Source organism: Tympanuchus pallidicinctus, unplaced genomic scaffold (genome assembly GCF_026119805.1).
Source record: "Tympanuchus pallidicinctus isolate F22 unplaced genomic scaffold, pur_lepc_1.0 scaffold1, whole genome shotgun sequence".
In the NCBI taxonomy this organism is placed as follows: domain Eukaryota; kingdom Metazoa; phylum Chordata; class Aves; order Galliformes; family Phasianidae; genus Tympanuchus; species Tympanuchus pallidicinctus.
In genome coordinates this window covers 92838073-92862459 of record NW_026294618.1, presented here as the reverse complement: position 1 = coordinate 92862459, position 24387 = coordinate 92838073, and the positions used below count along the sequence as shown (strand labels likewise).

The 24387-nt window shown below is 42.7% G+C and overlaps 1 protein-coding gene across 1 annotated transcript in view; it reads left to right on the top strand.

The window, feature by feature from the left end:
- The first annotated feature begins 5217 nt into the window (after positions 1 to 5217).
- SHLD1 (shieldin complex subunit 1) overlaps positions 5218 to 24387 on the top strand; it is a 38070-nt gene continuing 18900 nt past the window's right edge. The window contains exons 1-3 of the mRNA XM_052672679.1: positions 5218 to 5536; positions 5796 to 5907; positions 7304 to 7473. Coding sequence (XP_052528639.1) covers positions 7311 to 7473 — 163 coding nt within the window. The 5' untranslated portion in view covers positions 5218 to 5536; positions 5796 to 5907; positions 7304 to 7310. The remainder of the gene's footprint in view (positions 5537 to 5795; positions 5908 to 7303; positions 7474 to 24387) is intronic.

Genomic DNA, 24387 nt, shown 5'->3' with positions numbered 1-24387 from the left:
CGTGTTGAAGCAGCATGTGGGCATGATAGCTTTGTGCTCCTTCTGAGATGGTCATGTAGATTTATTGCATGATAACATCGCTCCGAGTTGGTGACACAAGATCAGGGTAGCTCAGATGAACACTTGCAAGCAAGTACAAAGGTGCTGCAGACAGAGGGGAAGATCAGTTTATGCATGAATGTGTTGCTGCCAGGTTTAGCTTGGCTTTCCTCTCTGTCTCCAGGCTGGAAGAGAATTTCCATTGTGCTTCCACGACGTTCTGCTAGCAACTTCAAAGAGGAAGGCACGAAACTATTTACTGCTGAATAGCCTAAGGCAAAAAGGTAGCAATGAATAAAAGTCTTTCCTTTAATGATAACTGCTGGGCCTCCCAGATAAGTCAGGACTCTGGGAGCATTTCACAGCTCCACCTCTGAATAACAAGGAAAGAGCCCTGCCCTGACCAGGTGGAGTAGTGGAGAAGAGCTAACAGTGCTTGGAACATTTTTGTGGCACTATCTACCAGCAGCACATCTCCAGCTCTTCAGTGCCCCTTTCATGCAGCGGAACTGACGTGTACCTGGCTTCAGTCCTTTAACTGGGACTAAGCACTTGAAGCTGGAATGCTAGAAGTGAACACATCTTGAATGGACCTTAGAGAAGAGCTTGGCAAACATAACCTCATAAAAATCACAGGAAAATGACAATGTAACTACTCCAAAAGAGCCATCACCCAAACAGTTGAGATGACAGGTAGTAGGACTTGTCTCAAATCAAAATGCATTGAACCAGATTAGTCTGGAGACTCCATCATAAAGAGCATCATAAAGATGCTCTTCAAGAATAGATGGGTATAATTAATACAAAAGCCCTTGTCAATCTTATGTCTTATGAATGTGACCCTCAGTTAATTAAAATAAAACAGTATGCAGACAGCTGCAGAACCTAGTTAGAAATTCCCCAGAGCAATACACTGGTGAGAACTGCCAGGGCAGACAATGCAGTGCATAAGTACAGGGCAATTTCTTCCAACAGCCATGTAGAGAAAAGACATGACTTTTTATTTACATTTAGCCTAGCTTCCAAGGGAAAGAAAGCCAATGCATTTGAGATGATCTCAAGTTACTTTTGAACTCTGATCTAACCTGATAAACAGGTAATGGTCTTGGAGCTAATGTGCATGCTGTAACAAAACTCCGTTACTAGATAGAGAAGAGACCTTACAAATGTACATGTCCAGTGAAAATGGCTCAGCTCCTGAGCATAAGAAGACCCAGAGCAAAGCGCTGTGAATGCTGCTGTTGACACTTCTGGTTGGACCTCCCTAATACATCAGGCACTGGAAAATCCAGGCATGGAGCCAACCCTTGTTTCCTGTGGGACTATTTACTTCAAGTCAGGCTGGAAGTATCTTTTGGAAATTCCCTGGAGATCTGAAGGCATGAGAACATGACGAATCTTTGGGGGATATGTATGTGCGAATAGACATATGTAGGCCCATTTGTAACAGCTTCTCTCCAGAGTCCAGGGAGCTCTCTGGAAATTCTGGATCTGGAAATTCAGACACACACTTATGCCAGTGTAATCGCAGTCCTGTTGCTGACTGCTGTGTATTGAAAGGTTTAGAGAATCTGAGACTTGCTAGGTTCATAGAGTTAAAATCAGAGTGAAATGGGATAAACATCAGATCACTGATGCTTAAAGGTTTATTTTGCCCCAAATGGAGAACAAAAGATGAGCCTAGGTAGGATCTGTTAATCCAAGTGTATCTGCTCTTCCATGTTCCTCTATCACAGCTGCAAAGTGCAGGATTGCCATCAGACAGCAGCTGCACCACAGGCACCAAAGAGTAATTAGAATGTACAAAAGCCCTGGAAACAGGAATGCAAGGGAAGAGCGTGGGTGCTGAGACTAATATAAAAATACATTTCTGGAGGGGGAACCTGGAAGAAGCAAATAAATGCTAGTTAACACAGCCCCAAGTTGTGTTTGGTTACAGAATGAGAGTGTAGCTACAGTGTGCTTTGTGTATAACCTCCCTTCACATGATGCTTTTGTTTCATGGCTGCACGATGCAGAAAGGCTCCTTTGTTGGGAGGGAAAGAGGCCCCACAGAACCCAACATCTGCATCTACTGTACAAAAAGTTTAAGCAGAACAAGAACAGTATTAGCATCATAAGAAGCTTTCCTTCAAAGTTGCTTCAAGATGCAGCAGAGACAAAGTGGGTAGCACAAGGGAAAAGAGGACATATCAGTCAGAGGGGCCAGGAGTCATGCTTCATGCAGTCAATCCAGGAAAATTGGGGGACAGGATTTGGCAGGGGGTTGTAAGAGATAGGTTTTGCTCCGTGGTTTCTGAACCTGATACTGATGTCTATTCTTTACTTGAATCTGTTGGTAGAGGATGGAACTGAATGTGCTTGTACCAGTCTCCCTCAGTGAGAGGCTTCTGGTGGCAGGATTAAGACATTCTCAACAAGGATGCACCAATGGAAACTTCAAGGGAGAAAGCAGAGTACAATAAAGATGATCATAGAAATGATGGGAGAGCAAAGGTTCAAGAACAGAGCAGAGCAGCTGACGGACAGGAGTGTGGCTTTTATTTGGCACCTTGTCTTAGCAATTGAGAGCTTTGATAAGGGTCATTTGGATGAAATACCAAAGGAAGCATTGGTTCAGAGGTCACAACTGGTATTGGCAAAGAGGAGAACTGGGAGTAAATTGCCTTATTTAAGTGTGGTGAGGGGCCTCAAAAGACAAAAAGGCTGAGAGGAGCAGTGAAAAGGATGTTTCAGTGCAGAATGAGGTGAATGAGGAGGGGTGATGAATTATCAAGGCAAGCAGAAGTGTTGGGAAAGAAGAGCAGAGATCTTCCAGGTGCTGTAACAGGAGAACAGAAAGGATGTGAGGCAGCCATACACTGTGAACTCTAGTTCTTACATTTTGTATAGTTTCCTCCTGTGCATAGAGTGGAAGAGGATGTCAGGAATGAATCAGAAGAGGATTCATATACATAAAAGCTCTTCAGGCTCTGAGCTCACTTGATGAGGCTAACACTGACAATCCTAAATATTCTAGAGGTTTCCTTTCTGCTCTTGATTGCACTTAAATATCCTCAACATTCGGTTTTTCAAGCTTTGCCACTGAAAACTATTTTTTGAAGAGAGAGCAAGTTTCTCCCAAAACCATAAAATTCCAAAAGACAGAGTTAAGACATGGGGAAAACATGAGGTGTCTACCACCATGATTTCAAGCTTGGTTTTGTAGTGGCACCTTAAAAAGTCAGATATTACTTGCAGTTCCATAGGAACATATTCCCAGGAGGGAAAAAAATAAAAAAGAAGTCAATTTACTGGCATGTGATACAGCAGAAATATCATCAGGTCTTTGAAATTTCCTGTACCTTAAGGTGTTGATTACAGCAAGTAAAAGGCTTAAACTTCTCATTACTGAAACAGGAAGCAAAAAGAATTATTTATCTTACAGGCAAAGAAGGCCAGCACAGGCTGAGTTTTTCAGATGCTTGGCTGACCCATTTTTTGCAATACAGAGGATTGCTTGCTGTTAGTAACCCTAACCCATCCCAAAGAGAAGTACTGGAGTATAGTTTATGGGGTTAGGGTAATGCATTAGGCTGTGATAGAGCATGTCATACCAAACCCCATTAGCCCTTCAGTTATCATTGTTTGGAGTCAGTGATAACAAGGAGGAATATTTCAGTTTAAGTGGAACCGATAGCCTAGAGGGAGGCTTTCTGGTTTAAGTGATTGCTTTGATGTACCAAAACATGAAACACACGTTTCTTTGTGGTCCTGGATACTGTTAATATACTTTATCTGATGAGCTAACTCAGCTGGATAAATCAGTCAGTTTTAGGGTATGGTGCAAAGCAAAGAACACAGCTAAAGGTGAAGAGATGATGACTGTGAAAAAATATCACTAAAGAATGACAGGTGTCTTCTGACCTTCCTTTGCTCCTTACTGGCATAACTGCAAGAGGTTTGTATAGAGCAAAAGCATGTCAAGTGCTGCCTGGAGAGCTCGAGAGGGCTTCTCAGTGGAAACCCAGCACAGTCAGATCCTCCATCAATTTTAACAGTGAACTCTAGAGCTGGGTAGCAGAGTGCATGCATAAAATGGATTTAAATACTGCTATCTTTTCATGCTTTCAGTTGTGAGAGTAACAGAACGAACTATACGATTCAATGGGGAAAAAATCAGCCGTGTTCAAACCCCCCTCTGCATCCCTCCTGCCCTGGGCACTTCCTGCTGAGCTGAAGCTGTTCAGCTATTGTTCCGTTCTCATGCTCTAAATTCATGTCTAGCTATTGTGAAAGGAGGAAGTCTTGTTAACAGAGTTGCTCCTCTGTGGTGTGACAGTGGGAAAGGAATGAAATACATGAAGTTCCTAGGCCTGCTGTTTACAAGATCTTTTTTTCATCTCAATCACTCTTTAAGGTAGTAAGTCAGTAGATACACATTAGCTTCAGTGACATGAAACTGTATAGCTTAAAACTGGTCTTGAAACTGTCAACACTCTGAAAACTCCCCTTGCGACAGAGCTGCAATAGTCAGAAAGCATTTCCTTTTTCCCATGCGTGCCTCAGTTGATGTTTGCAAATTACCAAGCATGAGGCTTCATTCTGCATTTCTTGGCTCATTTCTTGGCCTTGCTCTAACCAACTTCAGACGTGGCAGCTGGCACAGTTTTGATGTGTGCTAACGTGAATGCACCAATACAAAGGAATATAGTGCACATCGAGAGACTTGCCCACATACAGCAGGCAGGTGGAATCTCTGTGCTGGTAACACATGTGAGAAGTGAAGGTGAAGGCTGGAGATGACCAAGACAGAGATAGCAGGGGAGTGTGCTTCTCTAGCAGCAGGGCATGGGTTCCCTCCCTTCTTGTGAAGAAAACAAGGGGAAGTCCAAAGATATCCGCCTAATGCCACAGATAGGAACTGGTGAGCTGGAGAAGGCTGCTTACGAGCATTACAGCTTCCCTGCCACACCTGCTTGCTGCAGCTGCGTGCTGCTTCAGGAGCCAGCGGTACCTTCCGAGCATCCCGCTGCCAGAGCTTTTCTGGTGGCGGGGACTTCACTCCCACGTCGTCACGTACCCCCCAGCCTTTCAACAAACCTCACCCCAAACCACTTAAACCACGCAGTTCCTCACCCCCAACTCTTCTCAGCACATCTTTCCCCTCCGTATTCTTCTCCCCGCCCCCCCAAACGGAGGAGCCGCCCTCCGGCAGCGCGCGTGCCCCGAACCAAGATGGCGCCGCCAGCCTCATCTGCCTGCGGCGCTCTGGTGGTGGGCGCGCTCGCTTCCCTGCTGCTCGCGGGGCCTGAGGGGCGGTAAGGGAGCTGGCCGGGACTCTTGACTTTATCGCCCCTTAATCAGCGCTTTGCTTCAGCCCGATTTTCTCCTCCGTAGCGAGAGGGGGAAAGCTTGTAGCCATTGCTCCCACTGCTCGTAGGAAGAAAGGTTATCGGCTGTGACCTGCTCCTCTGCTTCACGGGTTTTGAGTAAACAGCAGCAGCTTGTAAAGAAGGTGCGGGCTTGATTTCTAGTGTGTTCTGAGTCCTTTCCAGGAGATCTCCGTCACTGTCAGATGATTCAAGAGCATTACTAGATGTGCTATTTCTGATTCCTAGAAAAAATCTTCAGCTGTGCCAGCCTTGACAAACAGCAATGTATGTGATGACTGGCTGTTGACTTCAGGTGGCATATGTGTTTTGGAAGGTCACGCTGTCCAGTCGGCCCACTCAGCTGATGCAAAGCATGTAACAGGCCTGTTTGTTTCATTCCAGTGAGCTGAGATTGACCAACCGTGAAGGAAGGAGAGGATCCTGAAGCAACGACAAGCTCTTTGCATCTGGCACCTGTCCCAGAGGACTGCTCCCATACCAGTTCTGTTCCTAGGTATGGCGCAGGGCTAACAGCATGTCCCTTCCACATGCCTGAAGGGCCAGGGCTGAGCTGAGGTCTTGTTTGTCCTCACAAACACATCTCCCCACCAGTTCTACCAGTAGGACCACTATAGCCTTGATTTAAATGTCCCTATGTGGTCAAAATGCTGTGAAGCGTTGGAGCAATTGACAGAGTTGATCTGAGGGGAATACTTCAGGAGGAAGAAAAAAGAGAAAAAGTAGTCATTAGTTTCCATTAGGAACAGCTGTCTGGTTCTTATAATCGCATGGCTGCGAATGTTGTTAGCTGTGTTGTGGTAACACGGGGAAGAGGCCAACACAGACTGCTACAAAGAGGCCCAGGATTGCAGCAGCCCACCTATGTCAGTATTGCCCTCAGACTGTTCTGCTCCCGTGCCAGCATCTCCTCTTACTATAACCTTCCACTTGCCTGTGGTTGAATTGTTTTGTTTTTCAGACCAAGAACTGAATTAGAATGTTCTGTAAAGTATTTGTGTATTGAGAAAGAAGCAGAGAGTGGTTGTGTGAGCTCCTGGTGGCTAAGGCTTGTGACTGAGATATCAAAATGAAACTGAGGGCGTTGTGCAGCTGTGTTTGGAGATGCTTGATGGGAATGTTTTAGTTCCATTCTCTCCAGAATTGTTTCCTACTCTGTGTGATGCTGACTGTGAAGCTGGGCAGTGCCAGCTCTGCTCTCCACTCAGTGCTGTATTTCTGCCCTGGTGAAATGGTTCAAGGAGCTCTAAAGAAGGGTGTAGGGATGTGGGGGTGCTTCAGTTACAGCTTTCCAAAGTACTCTGTGTGGAATATACAGTTCAACTTCCCTCACACCAGAAAATCCTTGCCGTGCCTGCAGGATGAAATTGCAGGGATATTTGTTTCTTTTGCTATTGAGAGTGATGAACTTTATGAACAGAGTCAGGAGGAATGCTTTTAACTTGTCATATCTAGAAGCATGATTGGTGAGGGAGATGAGATCCCAAAGAACATATTTCCTTTCAAAATTGTGCACATAGTAAATTCACAGCAGAGTATATTCAGTACTGTTCTAGTGCTGGGGCCCGATTCTGTACTTCTCAGAACCCTCTAGGAAAATCTGATTGACTGTGGGCTCCTGGTTATCCAATTCAGGACTGAGGGTTATTGTCTATGGTTTTTGGTGTTGCTGTGGTGGTGTGTGTGTGGTTTTTTGTTGTTGTTGGTTTTTTTTTTGTTTTTTTTTTTTTTGTAGTTGTTTTTTAATATCTTACTCTCTACTTCAGTACCAATATATTGAAACAGTTTCTATCACAAAGTGAGCTGAGCAGTTGAACAAAGATTGTCTGGGTTGATTTCTGCTCAGATTTTTATGCTAAACATTTGACTGAGCTAGGTTTTTATGTCTACAGTGGGACCATGGACGGAGAGGAGACATCACCAAGTCATCACTCAGAAGAGAGCAGCATATTGGACCTCCCCTCTGTCTGTGACCTAGCAGAGGGCTTTCTGTCTCCACACAGCACTGAGAACAGTGAGGAACTTTTTAATTTTGTGGATACTTTTCCCTCTCCACTCACAGGTAACAGCTTCTGTCTTTTTACGTGGCCTTCCTTTAGCCAGTGCATTATCTCTTTAGTCAGTGTGTCATTTGGATGAGTCAGTGGTCTGATTGTGGTGCATATGCCTTGTCTCAAAACACATTTATTATTCCAGCTTGGTAGGTGTAATGTGTACTATAGGTAGAGGAAATATATGAGAGGAGTTCAAAGGATGCTCTCAGTTTTTAAAAGCACCATCTCTTCATGTTTTGTGTGATCTTGGAGGAAGAGAATTGCTTGAACAAACCCATAGCACGATCCTCCAGGCATCAGGAGGAAATACTGTCCCAAATTACTATTGTCAGTAAGAATTTTTTTTTTTAATCTCTTCTGTTAAGCTCTTTATGTGCTCTTTGTATCGTGCATCTTTTACCAAAAAACTCAGGATGTGGCCTCTGTAATCTATTACTTGAGTATTACAAGAGCGAATATTTGCTTGTGCATGATAAGAGCTGTTTCCTTTTGGCTCCTGGGGAATAGCACTCCTCATTTTCCTTGAGGGAGAGCTGATTCTTGCAGAAATAGTGTTTTAGACTGTCCTCTTCTGATCTGTAGGAATATTAGCATTTCTGATGAGATGAAATGATGATATGTTCTGATTGCTATACCTTTCAGCCCAACCAATGTGAATATATGGCAAGAGGCATTAAATCAAAATGTAGTGGCCCAGTGACACTTCCTGCCATACACTGATACTGGCTGGATGGAGGATTGTAGTAATTATATGTAATGTAGTGGTGGGAAAAAACTTTGATCACAAATAACATGAGGAGATAGTTTTTTTTTTTTTTCAAGACAATTCCACAGGGTGATGATACTCCTGATTGCTTTTGAGTCTGAAGTAGTGTAAAAGTATAGTCTAGCTCCTTTTCTTCTGGCGCTGGGTGGCGTATTTTGGCCTTGTAGAATAAAGAATTGCTTGGAATTAGATATGTGAGTGAGGATACTGCTATTTTGCATGCTAAATAGGTAGGCAGTGGGATCTACTTAACCAATCTTGCTCAGTTGATGTTCATGGCTTGCCTGTGCTGTTGTCCTCACCTCTAATTGCAAGTCATCCAGAACCTGTAATGAAATATGCAAATAGTAGATATCAAACCTTGTTTGGCTTTCCTACGCAGGCCAGGAAGTCACTCATTTTAGACTTCTAATGACACAGGTCTCCTACTGGATGTTCTATTAAACCACAATCCTTATCTTGTTGGAGAAACAATGTCTGCTTTGAGGTTTTGCATTCGTTTTTGTGAAAAAGGGTGGTGACCACCTCTGCAAAGAATGTCCTGCATAAGCCTTTTTCTGCTCTTCTGTGAAAGGAGGATGGGGAAGTTCCCTTGATGGGACAGACTGGAAGGCTTTTGTCTATTCATACTTCAGAAGCCCAATGTTGCAGATATGAAGAAATTCTGGTAGCTCTGAGACAGTTCCTGTGATGTGTATAGGTGGCTTAATTGCTCAAACACAATTCAGTATGTCTTGGGGCATGAAGACTTGATTGCACTGATGAATGGAGAGCACAGAAGAAATTTGTGACCACTCCTCAGACTGATCTGAGGGATAGCAGCAGTGTCATATGTGGAAATGAAGATACACAGCCCTAAGCCCAAATGATAACATTGGGTGATTTGTTTGCAATGAACAAGTAGAATAGATTGCTAAATCACGGCACCAAGGTATGCTGTGATGCTGAGTCCTGCCTCCTTGTTGTCTCTGCACTCTCTGCTGCTTTGAGGGATTCCAGGTACTCTGAAAAGGGCAGAACAGACCCATAAGCCCTCTCCCTCCTCCTTTTTTTTGAGTCCCTCACAGCCTAAAACCACTTTATGGTAAGAGTGGGATGCTCACTGTAAGAAGGAGTGTTCAGTAGTGAAGTAACTAAGTATCACAACTAACCCGTTTCATGCTCTGAATATCTTCCTTCTTTTCTCATTATAATAGTATCAAACTGATGTGTTTACTCACTTAAACTCTCTTTTTTTATTTTATGATGACACTTCAACTCAGTAACTCATGGAGTTTGGTCAGTGTAGCAGAAAAAGCAGGAGTGTTCTAAAAGCAGCATGCCTTTGTCAGATTTTCTTTGGCACTCAAATTCTGTCAGCTATAGCTTGGAAAAGGAAGCTCCTTTACTTGTTTTTCATAAGATGTTGTGTACTGCTGCTGTGACACAGCCTGGGGGTGGCTATAGCCTGCACCCCTCAATGGGCTTGAGCAGTGTGATGGTGAGTCTTCCCATTAAATCAGAAAGAACTTTGTTAGGGGTGGCATTCCTCTGATTCAAAGTCATTTCCCAAGGGCCTTTGAGTCTTTGGGAATGTGACAGCTTCCTTAGCAAAGAAGCAGACTGACATTGCAGTCTATCTAATCTGACATTTGTCATATGAGCTGGACTTGAGTCTGACTAAAAATACTGTGCCATCCCAACCTCAGGATTCGGAAATGAATATGTGGTATTCCTGGTGCCTGAGTCATTGGTAATAGGGCTTATTAGTCTAGAGAGGCTATGTCATCTGAAATAGCAGTAGATAGTCCCCATTAGCTGTGAAAACTGGACCTTGTGATATTGTAGGCATCCCTAAGCAAGGGAAGAGTAGTCCTGCAGAAGTAGTGCTAACTGTGTAAGTTATGTGTAGATTAATGCTTTTAGGATTTGTGTGGAAGTCAGGGCTGTGCTCTTATAACAGGTGTGTACTTTTTTGTGTATTGTTATTGTGAGTTCAAATATTTATGTAGCAGTAGATTGAAAAAAAAAAAATAAATTGGGTCAGTGAACTTTTTGCTATGCTTTTTTCTTATATTGTCCCTCTTAACTGGAAAATAATTAAAAAAATAATCAAAGCTGACATTCACTGTCTATGGTGTTTCTAATCTGCATCAGTGACTACGATGCTACAGTAATACCTTACTACTTCCTTTAAACTGAGAAGAGCATCAGCAAAACTTCTTATTTGACAGTGACCAGGGTGAGAGAAAGGTCTCCAATTATTTGGTTTAATATTCAAAAGACAGCTGTTTATAATGGAGTAAGTCACTGGTGATGTTCCTTTTTCTTGTCTGGTCAGAACCGGTGTGTAATGAGGATAGTAGAAACAGTCTTTGCCTGAAAAGTTCACAACCTAAAAAAGGGTTAGAGAACAGCCTGCAGACATGGGAGTGTGCTTGGGGGACTGTCCCTGTCTGACATGTGGTCAGAGCTCAGTCCTGTCTGCCTGCATGGCTTTTTTGAGAGCTCTCGATCTTGAGAAAGATTGAGCCTCCATATACATTGTGTAGCTTCTGTCAGTCTCTTTTTCTTTGTCATGAGCAGTTAGGAAGATCTGTCCTTAAGAGGATGGGTAGGTAGACAGGGTCATCCAGTGAAAGGGGAAGAGGTATGGAAAATATTGCATCACGGAACACAGAAACTAGAGGAAGATGACTGTAGAAGAAGAAAGATGATGATGGAGTGTCTGGGTGGAGCAGGAAAACAAAAATAATTCACTGTGTGTTTGGAGAGACTCGTGTATGTCTAAATGCTAGCTTTTAGAAAAGCATCAGTTTGGGAAATAAAGGCTTTCAACCTCTCTGGAGTCACTACTTCGTTCTTGCAATTTGCTTTGTGTTTGAGCACAAAGTTACTTGGTTATTGTCCGTGAACTGCTGTGACCCCGTCAATACAACAAGCGTTCCAAGCTGGCCCTAGTTCTTATTCCTGCTCTATCCTTAGTGCTGGCACTGGTACTCAGGTGGGGATACTGATGTGAGGACAGCTACACTTGCTGGCAGCAACAGAGGTTTGTGTGAAGATACAGAGGTCTGCAACGTGTCCTGTCTGTCTTATAGAGTTACAATTTTTCCAGAACTGTGGCTTCTGGAAAAAGTAATGTTAGAACATAATCGCTTTTTCCTTGTGGGCAGCCAAGCTTTAGGTTCCTTTTGATCGATGGTGTTGTTCCTTTAGAAGCATGCAGTTTGTAACTGCTAGTGAGGGCCTGGGAGAAGCTGAGCAGAACCAAAGAGCAGTTCTGTGTGGCCCAGAGCCAGAGAGGCTTGGGTGAAGTGGTGAGTTGCCTATGGTGCTGCTGCTGCAGCCAAAAATCGAGAAGAGGCCTGACCACAAGATAGTTCTGGTTTAAACTTAAAAGCTGTCATGATTTTTGGATTGTTTGGATTGCTTTTTTTTTTTTTCTTTTTCCAAGCAGCCTGTGTTAATCAAAGCAGCAATTCCCAACCTGTTAATGTACCTCTCAGTTCTACAGGTAATTATGATTTCTCTGAAAAAAATGCTACACATACCTACTGAGTTTACATGCTTCCTTTTGCAGTGGCTTGTCTGTGTCTGTGGAGTCACGTTAATGTCTGCATGTGATTTGTCCTTAAAAGCTCTCTCCTGTTTACCATGTCCTCTTGCCTGTCAAGAGTTGCTTAATCTCTTGCAGAATCGGGTTGTGTTTACTGAAATCTGGCATGGCTTGTGTTTTTTTTTGTAAGGGAGTTGCACACAAGTGCTGATGTAGAAGCTGGAAATGAAAGGAGCAGGCTGTACTTCTCATGTCAGCAGCAACCTTTCAGGGCTGGCACTTGTTGGGTGCTTGGAGCTCCAGTTCAGTCCTGAGCTCAGCACATTCATTCATTATGTGGCACAGAAATTACAGGTGGCTGTTTGGGCTGCCACTGCTACCAAAAGTAGCAAAGTTTCCAAAATATCATTTTGCCTGGACATCTGGACACCAACAGAAGAATAAAGGTCTTATGTAAGGTCTCATTTAAGAGGCCTGCGTTAGCTTTGTAAATGCAAAACACAAATGATATTTTAAATCATTTTGAGAATGAGCCACAGCTGGACTTAAACAAACAAACAAACAAACAAAAAACCTAAAAAACCCTTCAACCCTTTAACTTGCATTTCTGACTGCAAAATTTATAGAAATGTCTTGAGCAAAAAGATATAGGCTGCCCAAAAAGTATCTTACTATTGATTTGATGTGAAGGACTGCAGGATGATAGCATTCTCCCACTTGTTCAACACATTTTGGTTTGATCTGTGATCGAGAGCACCTTTAGAAATAACTGTGTCTTTCTAGATAAATGGCCTATGCTTAACTACTTTTGACATGCTGAGGGTCGTGGCTGTTTGGAGAATTACTGGAGTTTTGGTTTGTTTCTGCTGCCCTCTAGTGAATGATGTTACTCATTTCCCTTGCTACAATCTTAGAGGGTTGGTCACTTCCCTTCAGCTGGTGCAGATGTGTGCCTCTGTACTGAGCTCAGTCCTGTTAGTTTACTGCCACTGAGAAATGATGCTACACAGCCTCCAAGGCTGATGTGGGAATGTTGGCTGCTCACCATTCAGAGTGTGAATCTTGGCATAAGGAAGCTTATATTGCCAGTTTGTGGAGGATGTATTTGTTTTTGCCTGGGAACGGCCTTTCTGTATCTTCTGTTACAATTACAACCATACCAAGATCTCATTGTTATGAGAATGAAGCATCTTTAAACATTGGTTATTTTGCTTTTTGGGGTGCAGCTGTCATCTCCTAGCCTCCCCAGAAGTTCTGGTTTTATCAACTTTCTCTTCTTTTACCCCTGCTGGTGTAAGCACTCATTTATTTGTCAAGGCAGATGATCAGTTTAGCTTATCAAAAGCAAAGGAGCACCTGTTTTCAAGAGATGTATGTTTCATGAATGATTTCTAACAAAGTATTCTCAAATGTCATCAAAACATTAGAGGGTTTTTTTTTCCCAATGTTTTCCAGAGGGGAAAGAAAAGATGAAATATCTCAAACCCTAAGAATGGTGATCCAGTAGGGCATGTACTCAAATGAAGGGAATTTGTCCAGCTCCACAGGAGTGATGGCCAGTCCCCCATGTGGGATAGCTCTGTGGCTTTGACAGCATTAAAATTCCCAGTGTGTCTTTGTGGCTCAGCTGTGTTGAATATTGAATGAAGCAGCAAAATGGAATTTATGCCAGTGTGCATAAAAGCAATGCAGAGAAACGCACATCATAAAAATAAAGAACTCAGCACTGCTCAGTTGCTGAAGAGCTCTACCTCTTTGGTAAATCTTTTTTTTTTTTCTTCAGGCATGTATTATATAAAGCATTGCTGTGCTTTCCATTGTGTTACAGCCTCCCACAAGCAAACTTGAAATTTATGCATATCTGTTAGTTACAGCTGGTGCACAGTGCAACAGACAGCATCTCCAAACCAGAAAATACTGGGCATGTGAGTACAAGTGGTCAGAGTGGAGACTGAGCAGTGTCATCTTCAGCAGCAGGAATTAATGATGTCTAAAGAAACACCAGTGTGAGCAGAAGTGCAAGCCTGTGCCTGTAAGCCATCAGCTTTTCCAGGACTTCTGATCTCAGTGCCTCAGACAGTGTGCCACTGTGTCCCTACCTCCTGACAAATGGTCCTTTGAGGAATTTGTGCTTTTGGACACCTCACCACCATGAATGTGGGAGTTGGGCTGTGGGAGAACACTGGCTTTTGACTTTCTTTGACCTCCTAAATCTCCTGAGTTTCTACAGGTTGAGAAAAAGTGGACAATCCTTGCCATTTCCTTCTCTAAGCTATGTGGTCTTATAGGCATTGTATGCATTCTCCTTCTGTAGTTTTTTTCCAGGCTAAAGAAGCCTAGTATGTTGGATTGATATATATCTCATAGAACAGCCATTATGTGACATTGGCCATCTTTGTTCTGTCCTTTTGTGTGTCCCTTGCAAGCTATTTAGTGATCTTCTAGGGATACAGGGATGAGTACTGTGCAGTGTCTGTGACGTGGCTCAGAGCAGCCTGTCGAAGTGCCATAGTCCTTGCTTTTAGTTCTGTGTATGTTGTTTTGCTGGTTGTTTGCTCTGCACCTGCTGTTGATATTTGCTCAGTTTTAGTCCTTGTGTTTTCCAAGGTGCTCTTCCAGTCCTTCCTGGTTGTAATGCTGTAGGGTTCAGCTTTGGCTTTGAAATGACAAAACTAAAATGTGAAGACAGTGTTAGTGATTTTGAAAAGATCTACAGGCTTTAGAGTTGGGTTCAGTAGCAATTACAGGTATTTATGGAATCTTAAGTGAAGGAAATTTGAATTTGTGTATCTGTATGAAATGTCAGGGTAAGAGAAATATTGTTGGTGCTCACTTCTAAAAGGAGGCTGCACAGAAGATTCTACAGGCATTCAGGCTGCAGTGTAGCTAATTCCATGAGCATAACATACATTTGTAGGTTTTCTTAAAGCTCCATCTACTGGAGATGAGAGGCTGTGGATGCTTTACCTTACACCAACACCAGCAATCTGGTTGTTAACAGTAGAATAGTGAAGCTCTGAAGAGGGCACACATGGTATGTATGAAGATAATATAAGATCTCATTAGTCTTTTACCAGTTGTCTGGTGAGAGAGAGGACCTGGTTCGCTTACTGGCTGTAACAGGCTTGCTGTTGGTACCAGGTGGCATGGCCTGTGACAGGTACATATGCTGTGCCTGCCCTCTGGTGGGACTGGAATCATTTAATCTTCCCTTGCTCTGTGGCTGCAGTATAACAGTCCCTGTGGGCCATTTCTGCCTTATCTTTATCTAAGCTGTCATTGCAGTCCAGGGCTTTTATTCCTCTCGTTATAGCTATCTGTGTTTGTCCGCTGCTGTGACCTAATCTAATTCAAACTGCAGTAATTTCATTATGGCAATTGTTCTGAAGGTGGCTGCAAGGCAATTTTGTACATATTTATGCCAACACTATTTTATCTTACCAGGCCAGTTAGTAGTCTGAGCTGTTTAAATAAGAGGGAATTAAATCCTGTAAATAAAAGACAGAGAACAAGACTTTGTTCTGTTCTTCATGAATCATTTTCTATCCTCTGAAGTGCAAATGTGGACTTCTTTGATGTGGAAAATTGTAGATTGGAACAGAAACCACAAAACTGTGTGTTTCACAGGAGAATGATAGACCAGTTCAGACTATATAAAGCCTGTGCCTTTCAGTTGTCGTTTGTAACCATCATGCTGTTATTAAATATTATCAGGCCATATAAGAATTTCTAAGACAGTGGAAGAAGACCTCAAGCATTCTTACTGAGTGGGATAGACTGATGTTACTGGATCAGGATGGGGCCAGGTGACTGGATAGTCAGATGCTACTAGTTGTGCAAAGCTGCAGAATACTGTACAGATGTGGCCAGAAAGCTGTTCTTTGTATGTGTTCCTCCTTAATGGATGCTTCCTTGTTCTGTAGGCTTTTACTGAGCATCCAGCACAAAGCTTCTTCTGAATCTGGAGGAGGAGTTTTGTTTTGTTTTGTTTTTCAGTCTTATTCAGCTTTGTCAAAAACATTAGTGCTGTTCTTCTGAGTCATCAGTGGAGGTGGATCTGTCCTGGAGCAAGTGGCTGCCAAATATTGGCAGTGAACTGATGTGAAGGGAGCAGAGTGTTTACTGAAGCTAACATCACCTGTAGATTAAGGCCTGCTTGGAGTGCCCTCACTGTTTTGAAGCAGAGGAGCTCTAGGAACTATCACCAGTGTTATTGTGGGGCTGGAAGAACGTGGGAAGACCTGTTGCAATGGTACTGATGGAGGGAATATTGGAATACGTGTGGGTGCTGGACAGCCTTTCCTCTTTAGCTTTCTCCTTGGGATACCATTTTAATTACAGTTCATTTCTTCTTTTCCACTGAAGTTACTTTTTTGTGTGCTGAGTTCCTGGACAGCCTTCAATAGCTGTACTTTTTAACAGTGAGAAGTCACTGCTGATCAGTGTTTTCATATTGTTTAGATCCAGCAAATGCCCTGCCTCTTGTCTGAGGATATCTGTCTCAGTAAAACTTGGGTTGGGTTTTTCATGCTATCTAAACAGGAATAATAGGAGCCAGATCTCATTGTATGTGTGAGCAGTGGGTGCTCTGTGTTTGAAAAACTGAGTGGCAAAGAAAAGAGTTTACTTTTTCTTCTGCAGAGGCGAGGTATTTTAAGAGAAGCATTGGCACAGTTTCATGTTCACTATGAGTGGGAGCAGGCCTCCCTGGCTGCTTTCACCCTCCAACCCCATTTCACAGGGAAGAAAGACAAAAAAACAACCCAATTAAGATAAGGAGAGATAACAAATTTACTACAAATAGTAAAAGGATGTAAGATAATGACATAAAAAGTGAGCTATGGGGAATAAACAAATGAGAGAGAAGGATTTAGTGACAGTGCTGCTACCATGCTGCCTGGAAGCAAAGAGACCGGTTCACACCTATCACTTGGAATTGCACAGGGTGTATTGGAGACTCATGGGAACTGTAGTCTGCCTTTTCTCAGTTTATCTTTTTCTTGGAGAGCCAGAACTCATGGTAAGAATAACTGATACTGCCTGTAGGTAAGGCTCAGGAAATGCAAATGGCAAAGAATGTTCGGAGCTGGCTGTGGAAATGCAGCTTTCCAGCACTAAACAGCTTGCTGCGTGATGCTGAGTCCTGGAGTACTGATAAAACCAGGACAAGCATGCTTTGCAGGAAACAATTTGAGTGAAACTCCAGTTTTCCTGAACAGCTGGGAAAGAGTAGACACAAAGCTGTCATGAGGCTTGTAAGCTAGGGTACATGTTTTATAATAAAGCACTTCAGTAGTACAATGACAGCAACTGTGAAACAAGCTGGTGTACACATGGAAGCTCCCAGTTGCTTTGGAGTGCAAGAATTGCTGTGCAGCTGAAACTTTTCTACTAAATACTATTTTTAAGTTGAAGAAAAATGAAAATGCACACCCTGAATACTTAGGCCAGTGAGATAACTGGCAAAATTGTATGGAAGTGTGACTGTCCCCATTATGCTCACACCTGTTTGTGTGTTCTTGACATCTGTTGGTTATTTTTGTGGGGCTCCCAAGATCTTAGTTACTTTCTCATATAGAAAAGCTGCTCTTCACAACTTGGCATTATGGTCTTGTTGCAGTGCAGATACTGCAAAAATGACTCAAGACACATACGTGCATTTAGCAGCCAGCAAATGGCAAAATGAATGTGATAACCTCATTATGTAAAAATGACATTACTGTTCCATGCTGTCTGCAGATTGTGCTTTGGTCTTCCTGCTTGTCAGGCTGCGTTTGCTTAGATGTGGGTGGTAGCGTTCTGTAAAAAAGGCTTAAAAATCCCAATTTAAATCAAGGAGTGTGTCTAGTTAGGGCAGAATGATGAGACAGAGCAAATTGGTTTGGAAAGCCATGTGCCAGCTAGCCAGCACATTCTTCTCATAGCACAGCACTGTGTCACCCAGCTTAGTTTGAGAATTTGAGGTGCAGTGAAGCTGCATCAGCCTGAAATCCAGCTGTGCCCAGGGCAGAGATCCCAGTAATGGTGCTGCACAGCACTCAGTTTTCTCTGAGCTTCATGCAGCACATATTTGTTCATTCACTTCAGGGTGTATCACCCCAAAGTTTTGAGTAACATCTGTTGTTTAGGGGGAGATTTGATGTTCTGGTAGTGTAAAGCTTAGGTAGAAAAGCTTAGGTAGACTCCTCAAATCTCTTCAAAAATTGTTGTGCATCTTTCTTCTCTTAAAGTTGCTGGCTTGCTGGCATTGACTTTCATTTCTGATATACCCAACTGTACACATCACAGCCTTGCCACTCACACTGCAAAGCTTTGCCTTCTGCTCTACTCCATGGAAAGACAGTGGTTTGCACTGAAGCACGCATTTGAGCGTGTTTCTATATGAGTGTTCCTCCCACTCTGACAGTGCTTTTATGTAATCCATCATAGCTACTGCTGAGATAGCAAACAGCCTCCTGGAGCTGCATAAATAAGTAATCAGAGATGTTCTTTTATTACCAATTTGCAAGGATAGCTTATGTAAGTAACATGTGCCAGAGCTGAAATACTGATATCTCTTGAGCTTGTCTGAGTGTCGCTGAGATAAGGTGGTACATGAGCCTGTATGAGTACTTGCACAGCCTAAGCAGTGAACTTGTTTGGTAATGAAGGCTCTCTCTCTCCTCATTACTCTGTTAGCAAGGTTTTTTTTTTTTTTTTTTTTTTTTTTTTGTGATTTGGATCTAAAACTAGAGAGTCTTGCCTTGTAAATTATCTGCCATGTATCCTGTTACACAAAACATCTTGGAGATTTCTCAGCCTTAATTGTTTCTATGAAGTTCAGCCTTTTCTAGGTATCTGTTTAAACAACCATTTATGCACAGCCCAAATTTCTCCTTTCTGTTTTTCACTGGAAGGCATTCCCTGCACATACCTCTGTCCTTGAAACCCTTTCTCAGACTTAGAGCATGGCTGTGTGCTAGAAAAATGATCGTTTGTCAGACCTGGAAATTGTAATTGATGCCCAGCAAGAGAAAAGATGATACATCTGCCCTGATTGTCATGGTCTCATATTGCTTCTGAATTCATTCTGTGACTTTGAAGCTTTTTTAGATGCTGCTCTGAATTGGCAATAGAGAAATGCATCTCAGGGAATCCTCAGTGGCTGGCAGCAGGGAGGAGGAGGAAAAAGGGCTGCTGGCGCTGCTGAAATGAGGAGCTGTCATCCTTGCTGTGCTCCCTGGACTCTACTTAATAGGGAGGCCAGACTATGAGAGGATGCAACTTGTTCCAAACTAATTCTGCCACAGGAAATTTGGAGTAAGAGCCAAGCAGAAGGCTGCAGGCAGGGATGCCTCTGTTCCCTGCATGTGAGCAGAGCTTCCAGCAGATTCAGAATCTGGAGCATTGCAGGCGATGTTCTGTAGCTGTGTGAGAAGGTAGGACATAGAGGTGCTACCTGCTCAGCCATACCAGCTTCTGAAATGTCTCTGCTCCCTGTAGTGATGTGTCTGAATCAGTCCCAGGATTGCGGGGATCACTGTGGAGCTGATCCCTGCTTTTTCTGTGTACTTTTTCAGTCCCTGCTTTTGAATTCACACACGGTTCTTGATGTCCCTTTTGCTTCTGCCGTATAGCATCTGGCTTGTGCCATGTGGATCAGGTCCAGATGAAGTATTCCTAGAGCCTCACAGCACAGGCACCTATCACAAAAATAAATTACGTAAGTGGGCAGTCTGGCCCTGGATTTAAACTAGTTGTGTCTGCCTTACTCTAGGCCTCATTTTTTTTTCCTGTTTCTGTGTTGTACTTAACTGAGCTCGTTGATGTGCAGCTGACAAGGCTGCAGCATAAAAGCACATAAAACAGTGACTCATAACCCTTTAGGAGCAGACTGTGAGTATAAAATACAGCACACTTTCATCATCCACACTATTTTTTTAAACAAAACAATGTAGCCCTGTGACTCAGCATCAATGTGGGTTATAGTGCATGAAGTTTTATCCTGGAGCCGCCTTGCCTCTAATTTCTTCCTTCATTTCCTAAGTTTAATGGCTGCCTTCCCAGCATTGCATACTATAGATTTCACAGTAGCTAAATCCCTTTGCTAGCTCCTACAGGCACATGTATATATTTCAATAAAATCTCCACAAACAGATGGAAGGCTGTCAGCCTGTGCATTATTTCTGTGTTTACAATGAGCCTCTCCTCTAAGTCTATATGCAAAGGGTAGCAGGCAGCTGGCTATTCACCACTATAATAAGCACTGGCAAGCAAATGGCAGCATTTTCTGCTGCTTGCAGTTCTTTTCAGCATGTTGAAGGTTTTCTGGCTGCGCTCTGCTTATGTTCGTTTGTGGATGGAGGTAAGTGGTAGTTTGAGTTTTTTCCAGATTGTCCGTGTTTTATGAAGAAAGCACTCCCTGTGGTCTACAGATAGTCTTATTCCAAAAGTTAGTTGAGTTTGTCAAGAAAATAAATCCTTTGTATTTCTACTATCCATAATTGTCCACAGACTATTTTATACAACTCTAATTATATGTTGTGTGGTGGTACTAAAGCCTGTTTTGTACTGCAGGCTGTTCATAGGCTATTGATGCCTTGCAGAAAAAAAAAAAATTAAATCTTGAAAGACAAATAAAAAAGAACCAGAGAAAATTTAATATAGGAGAACAGATAAGTACAGCATAACATCTGCATTTTGATTCTAGTGGTGTCATAGGGGTATATTTTATGCAGACCATTTTGTGTAGAGGAAAAGGTAAGTCCAGAAAATACTAATGATCTAGGGAGGAATCTGAATGTTGTTTCTGCACGGTTTAGGAGATGAGGAAAAGGAAGGGCAGTAAAATCAATATTAAGCACTTTTTTACACAGCAAGTAGGAAGATTACAAAACTCACTGCTACAGGAAATTGAGGTTGAGATCTTAGCAACATTAAGAAAAGGATTATACACTGGCTTGGATAATAAGAATAACCTATGTCAACTAGTTCTCGCTGACACGTTGCAGAGACGTTGAATATATAGGATGGTGTATACAACTAGTACTAATCACTGCCTAGTTGGAAGTGTTGGGTCCCATGCACATCTCCCTGTTTGCCACACAGAACAGACCACGTGTGGAAGGGATGTAATGGACTTGGAACACTTGTGATCTGATACTGCCTGGAAGCATCTTCCTTACCTCTTTAGAAAGGGCAAGATTTCTGTTGTGCAGATGGTAACAGCTATTATCAGTGTGTTAGTGGGCACAACTCTCGCCGCCAGTAGTCTGCATTTCTGAAGTACTTCCTTGGATAACCTGCTCAAAAACAGAAGCAAGAGGGGAACTGATATAGGGGTTGGTTGTTGGTTAAAGTTCCAAGTTTAAAAATAAAAAAAATGTTCACAATCACAACTCAAGGAGTTGGAAAGGACCTCTGGAGATCATCTAGTCCAACCTCCTTCTAAAACAAGTTCTCTAGGTTGCACAAGGAAGTGTCCAGGCAGGTTTTGAATATCACTGGAGGAGACCCTACAACCACCCTGGGCAGCCTGTTCCAGTCCTATCACAGTAAAGAAGCTTTTCCTCTTGTTCATGTGGATCACCTTGTGTTTCAGTTTGTGCCTGTTGCCCTTCGTTTTGTTGCTGCAGAGCACTGAAAAGAGTCTGGCTTCATGCACTTGGCTCCCAGTCTTTAGATGTTTATAAACATTGATGAAATCCCCTCTCAGTCTTCTCCAGGCTGGATAACCCCAGGTCTCTCAGACTTTCCTCATTCAGGAGATGCTCCAGGCCCTCTTAATCTCTGTAGCCCTCTACTGGCCCTTCTCTAGGAGATCCCTGTCTTTTGAACTGGTGAGCCCAGAATTGGATGCAGCACTCCAGATGTGGCCTCACCAGGGCAGAGTTGAAGGGGAAAAATCACCTCTCTCACTCTGCTGGCCACTCCATTTTGAATGCACCCCGGGTCCCGTTGGCCTTTTTGGCCAGCAGGACGCACTTCTGGCTCATGGCCAACCTGTTGGTCACCTGGGCCCCCAGGTCCTCCTCTGCAGAGCTCCTCTCCAGCAGGTCAGCCTGATGTACTGACGCATGCAGTTACTCCTCTGTACTTCTCTTGTATGAAGACTGCAGCTAAACATATCATCTTTACTCCAGGTTGTTGCATGGCACAAGTGGGATCTGCTTCAAGGCGTCTTGTAATTTAGGAGTAATTTCTTAAAGAGATGAGCTTTTGGTTGAAATTCTGGATTGAAGCTGAAACTGATTTACAATCTTTCATCTGCAGTCACTGCTAAATTTAACATTGCTCTGCATTGCTTCTTCTCTGGGTGTCTAATGAGGCTATTCCTAGGTTAATTTTTCTCCTGATGCTGTTTTAATTAAAATGTAATGAAAGCAGCAGAAGATGCAAAATACAATAACTTGAGAAAATCTGTTTCATGCTGCACCAGTGCTTTGTGATAGGATGTTTGTTATTGCTGCTAATTATTATTTTAGATGAGGCACTTGTCTAATAAATAGCATGTGTGAGTGTGTGAATCATCTGCAGAGCCTGTGGCAGCATTCCAGAGGTGAAGTTAACTCCAGTGGCTGAGTCACTGAATTTGCGCCAGTGGGTTTCGTTCCTGCGTTAGATTAAATGAGAGGAAGTTTCAGTGTTCTTCAGCTTGGCAACCTTGAAACAGAAAGAAAAGTACTTTTGTACTGTTAAGAAATCCTGCATATTAGCCCTCGGCAGTCTACTGTAGCTGTGAATTTTTTTCCTCCTAAAAAAGAGGAAACATTCTTTGCAGAGGATGAAAGCAAAAGTGAGGTTGGAAGCTGGATCTTATATTGAGAATGCAAATGTTGTGCTCTATAATTAACAACTGCAGGATGCATGACTTCAGGAGTAAGTTAAATCATGTGGGGAAAGAGGGTGAACATACGTTGTTGGCAGATGTGATTCTTCACACAGAAAACTGAGTGCTGTTTTTGTCCATACTGTTCCCACACACATGCACAAAATATTCAGTCACTTCAATTCTTGTCGATTTCTCTTGCATTAACAATGTCTGCCAAAGAGATATTTCTAAACAAGCCTTCCCATTTGATCACAGATTAGTCAACTGCTGTTTCTTTACACCGTGCTACGAGTTGGTCATAAAATGAGGTTGTGTAAAACCTTATGGTATCTTTTAGACAATAATCCAGCTTTAAAAAATGCACGCGGCTGGTTTTAATACTTTGAAGTTGTAACTTGCATTGTTATTGCTGAAAGTCTTCCCTTTTGCACAGAAGAAAATCACTATGCTGATTCCAGATGCCAATATCTGTCTGTGTTTGTATTGTAGCGTTGCAGGCTGTGTTTTCTCGTACCATAGCAATGTTCCTCCTGCCTCCTTCTATTAAAAAAAATAAAATAGCAAACCAGGTGCATAATCAATGAATATTAAGATGTTATAATTATGAAATAAACAGGAGAGTTAGACAAAGCAGGTTATAATAACAAAAAGAGAATAGATAGGATGCTTACCCATATCCTGGGCTCGCTTATGAAACCCCAGCAGAGTGGATCTCCAGAAGAGATCCTTCCCCACTGCCAGTCAGCTCTTAGATGGGCCTAGGAGAAGTGGAACCAGGCTCCACCCCTTCCTGCAGCACAGGTGAATTGCTTTCATCTGTGCTCCTCTGGCTGACTCATGGCTCGCCTCAGGTGATCAATCAGAGGTTCAGGCTGTGATTCAGCAGTTCCTGTACACCAGCGTAGCCAGTTCTTACATGTAAGACATTTCAGAAGGAAATCCCTCTGAAAGGCTCTAGAAGGAGTCTCTGCTATCAGTTCATCTTTTCTCAGCTGTGCTCTAAGAACAGAATTTTCCTTTCCAAGCTGATACTAAACAAATGAGCGGCTGTCCAACAGCCAAATTCTCCATGCAGCTAAGCTGTAGAAAGGAATATATGGCATTCCAGTGAATAACTGCTGTCCACCTGATAAATATCGTAATTCTATGTGCCTTAAGATCCTGCACATCTCAGTTCTTGTTTAGTTCTGGAGTAGATATCAGTATGACCAGAGGAATCCTAAGATAATGAGAGAAGACAGAAAGCTAGGTTTGATCCACTAGCCTCAGTGAACAGATGTAATCTGAATCTTTCAGGAGATTTGAAGCCCTGGCAGGGCCCTTTACTTCTCCTTACCTCTCAAACAGACCTTCCTTATTCTTCTCAGCTGGCATGTTGTTGGCTTGCTGTAGAAATCTAGTTCTGTCCCTTGATTATTGCATGATTAGGTAAGCAAGCTTCACTCCTGTTTTAAAAGCTATTGTAAATAGTAATGTGTTTGGAGTTTTCTTTTAGTAAAAGGCTTTTTCCTGCTTGGAGTCCAGTCATTCTGAAGTTTTGCATTTGGGAGAGCATATTGCTTTTATTTCTGGCAAGTTTGAGCAAGCCTTGGCTTTGATAGTAAGGCTATGATATTGAGAGATACCAAAATGGGGAAGGAAATGGTGTGCCAAGTAGCACCTTCTGGTCTCTGCTTTCTCTTTTGAAGGCTGGAGTATAACTATGTATCTAGGTGTTACTCTGGCTTGCCAGGTATACTGCTACCATTACTGCATGTTATTGCAGAACAAAAGTTATTAGGCCAGAGCTAAACTATTTCTGGAAGTTA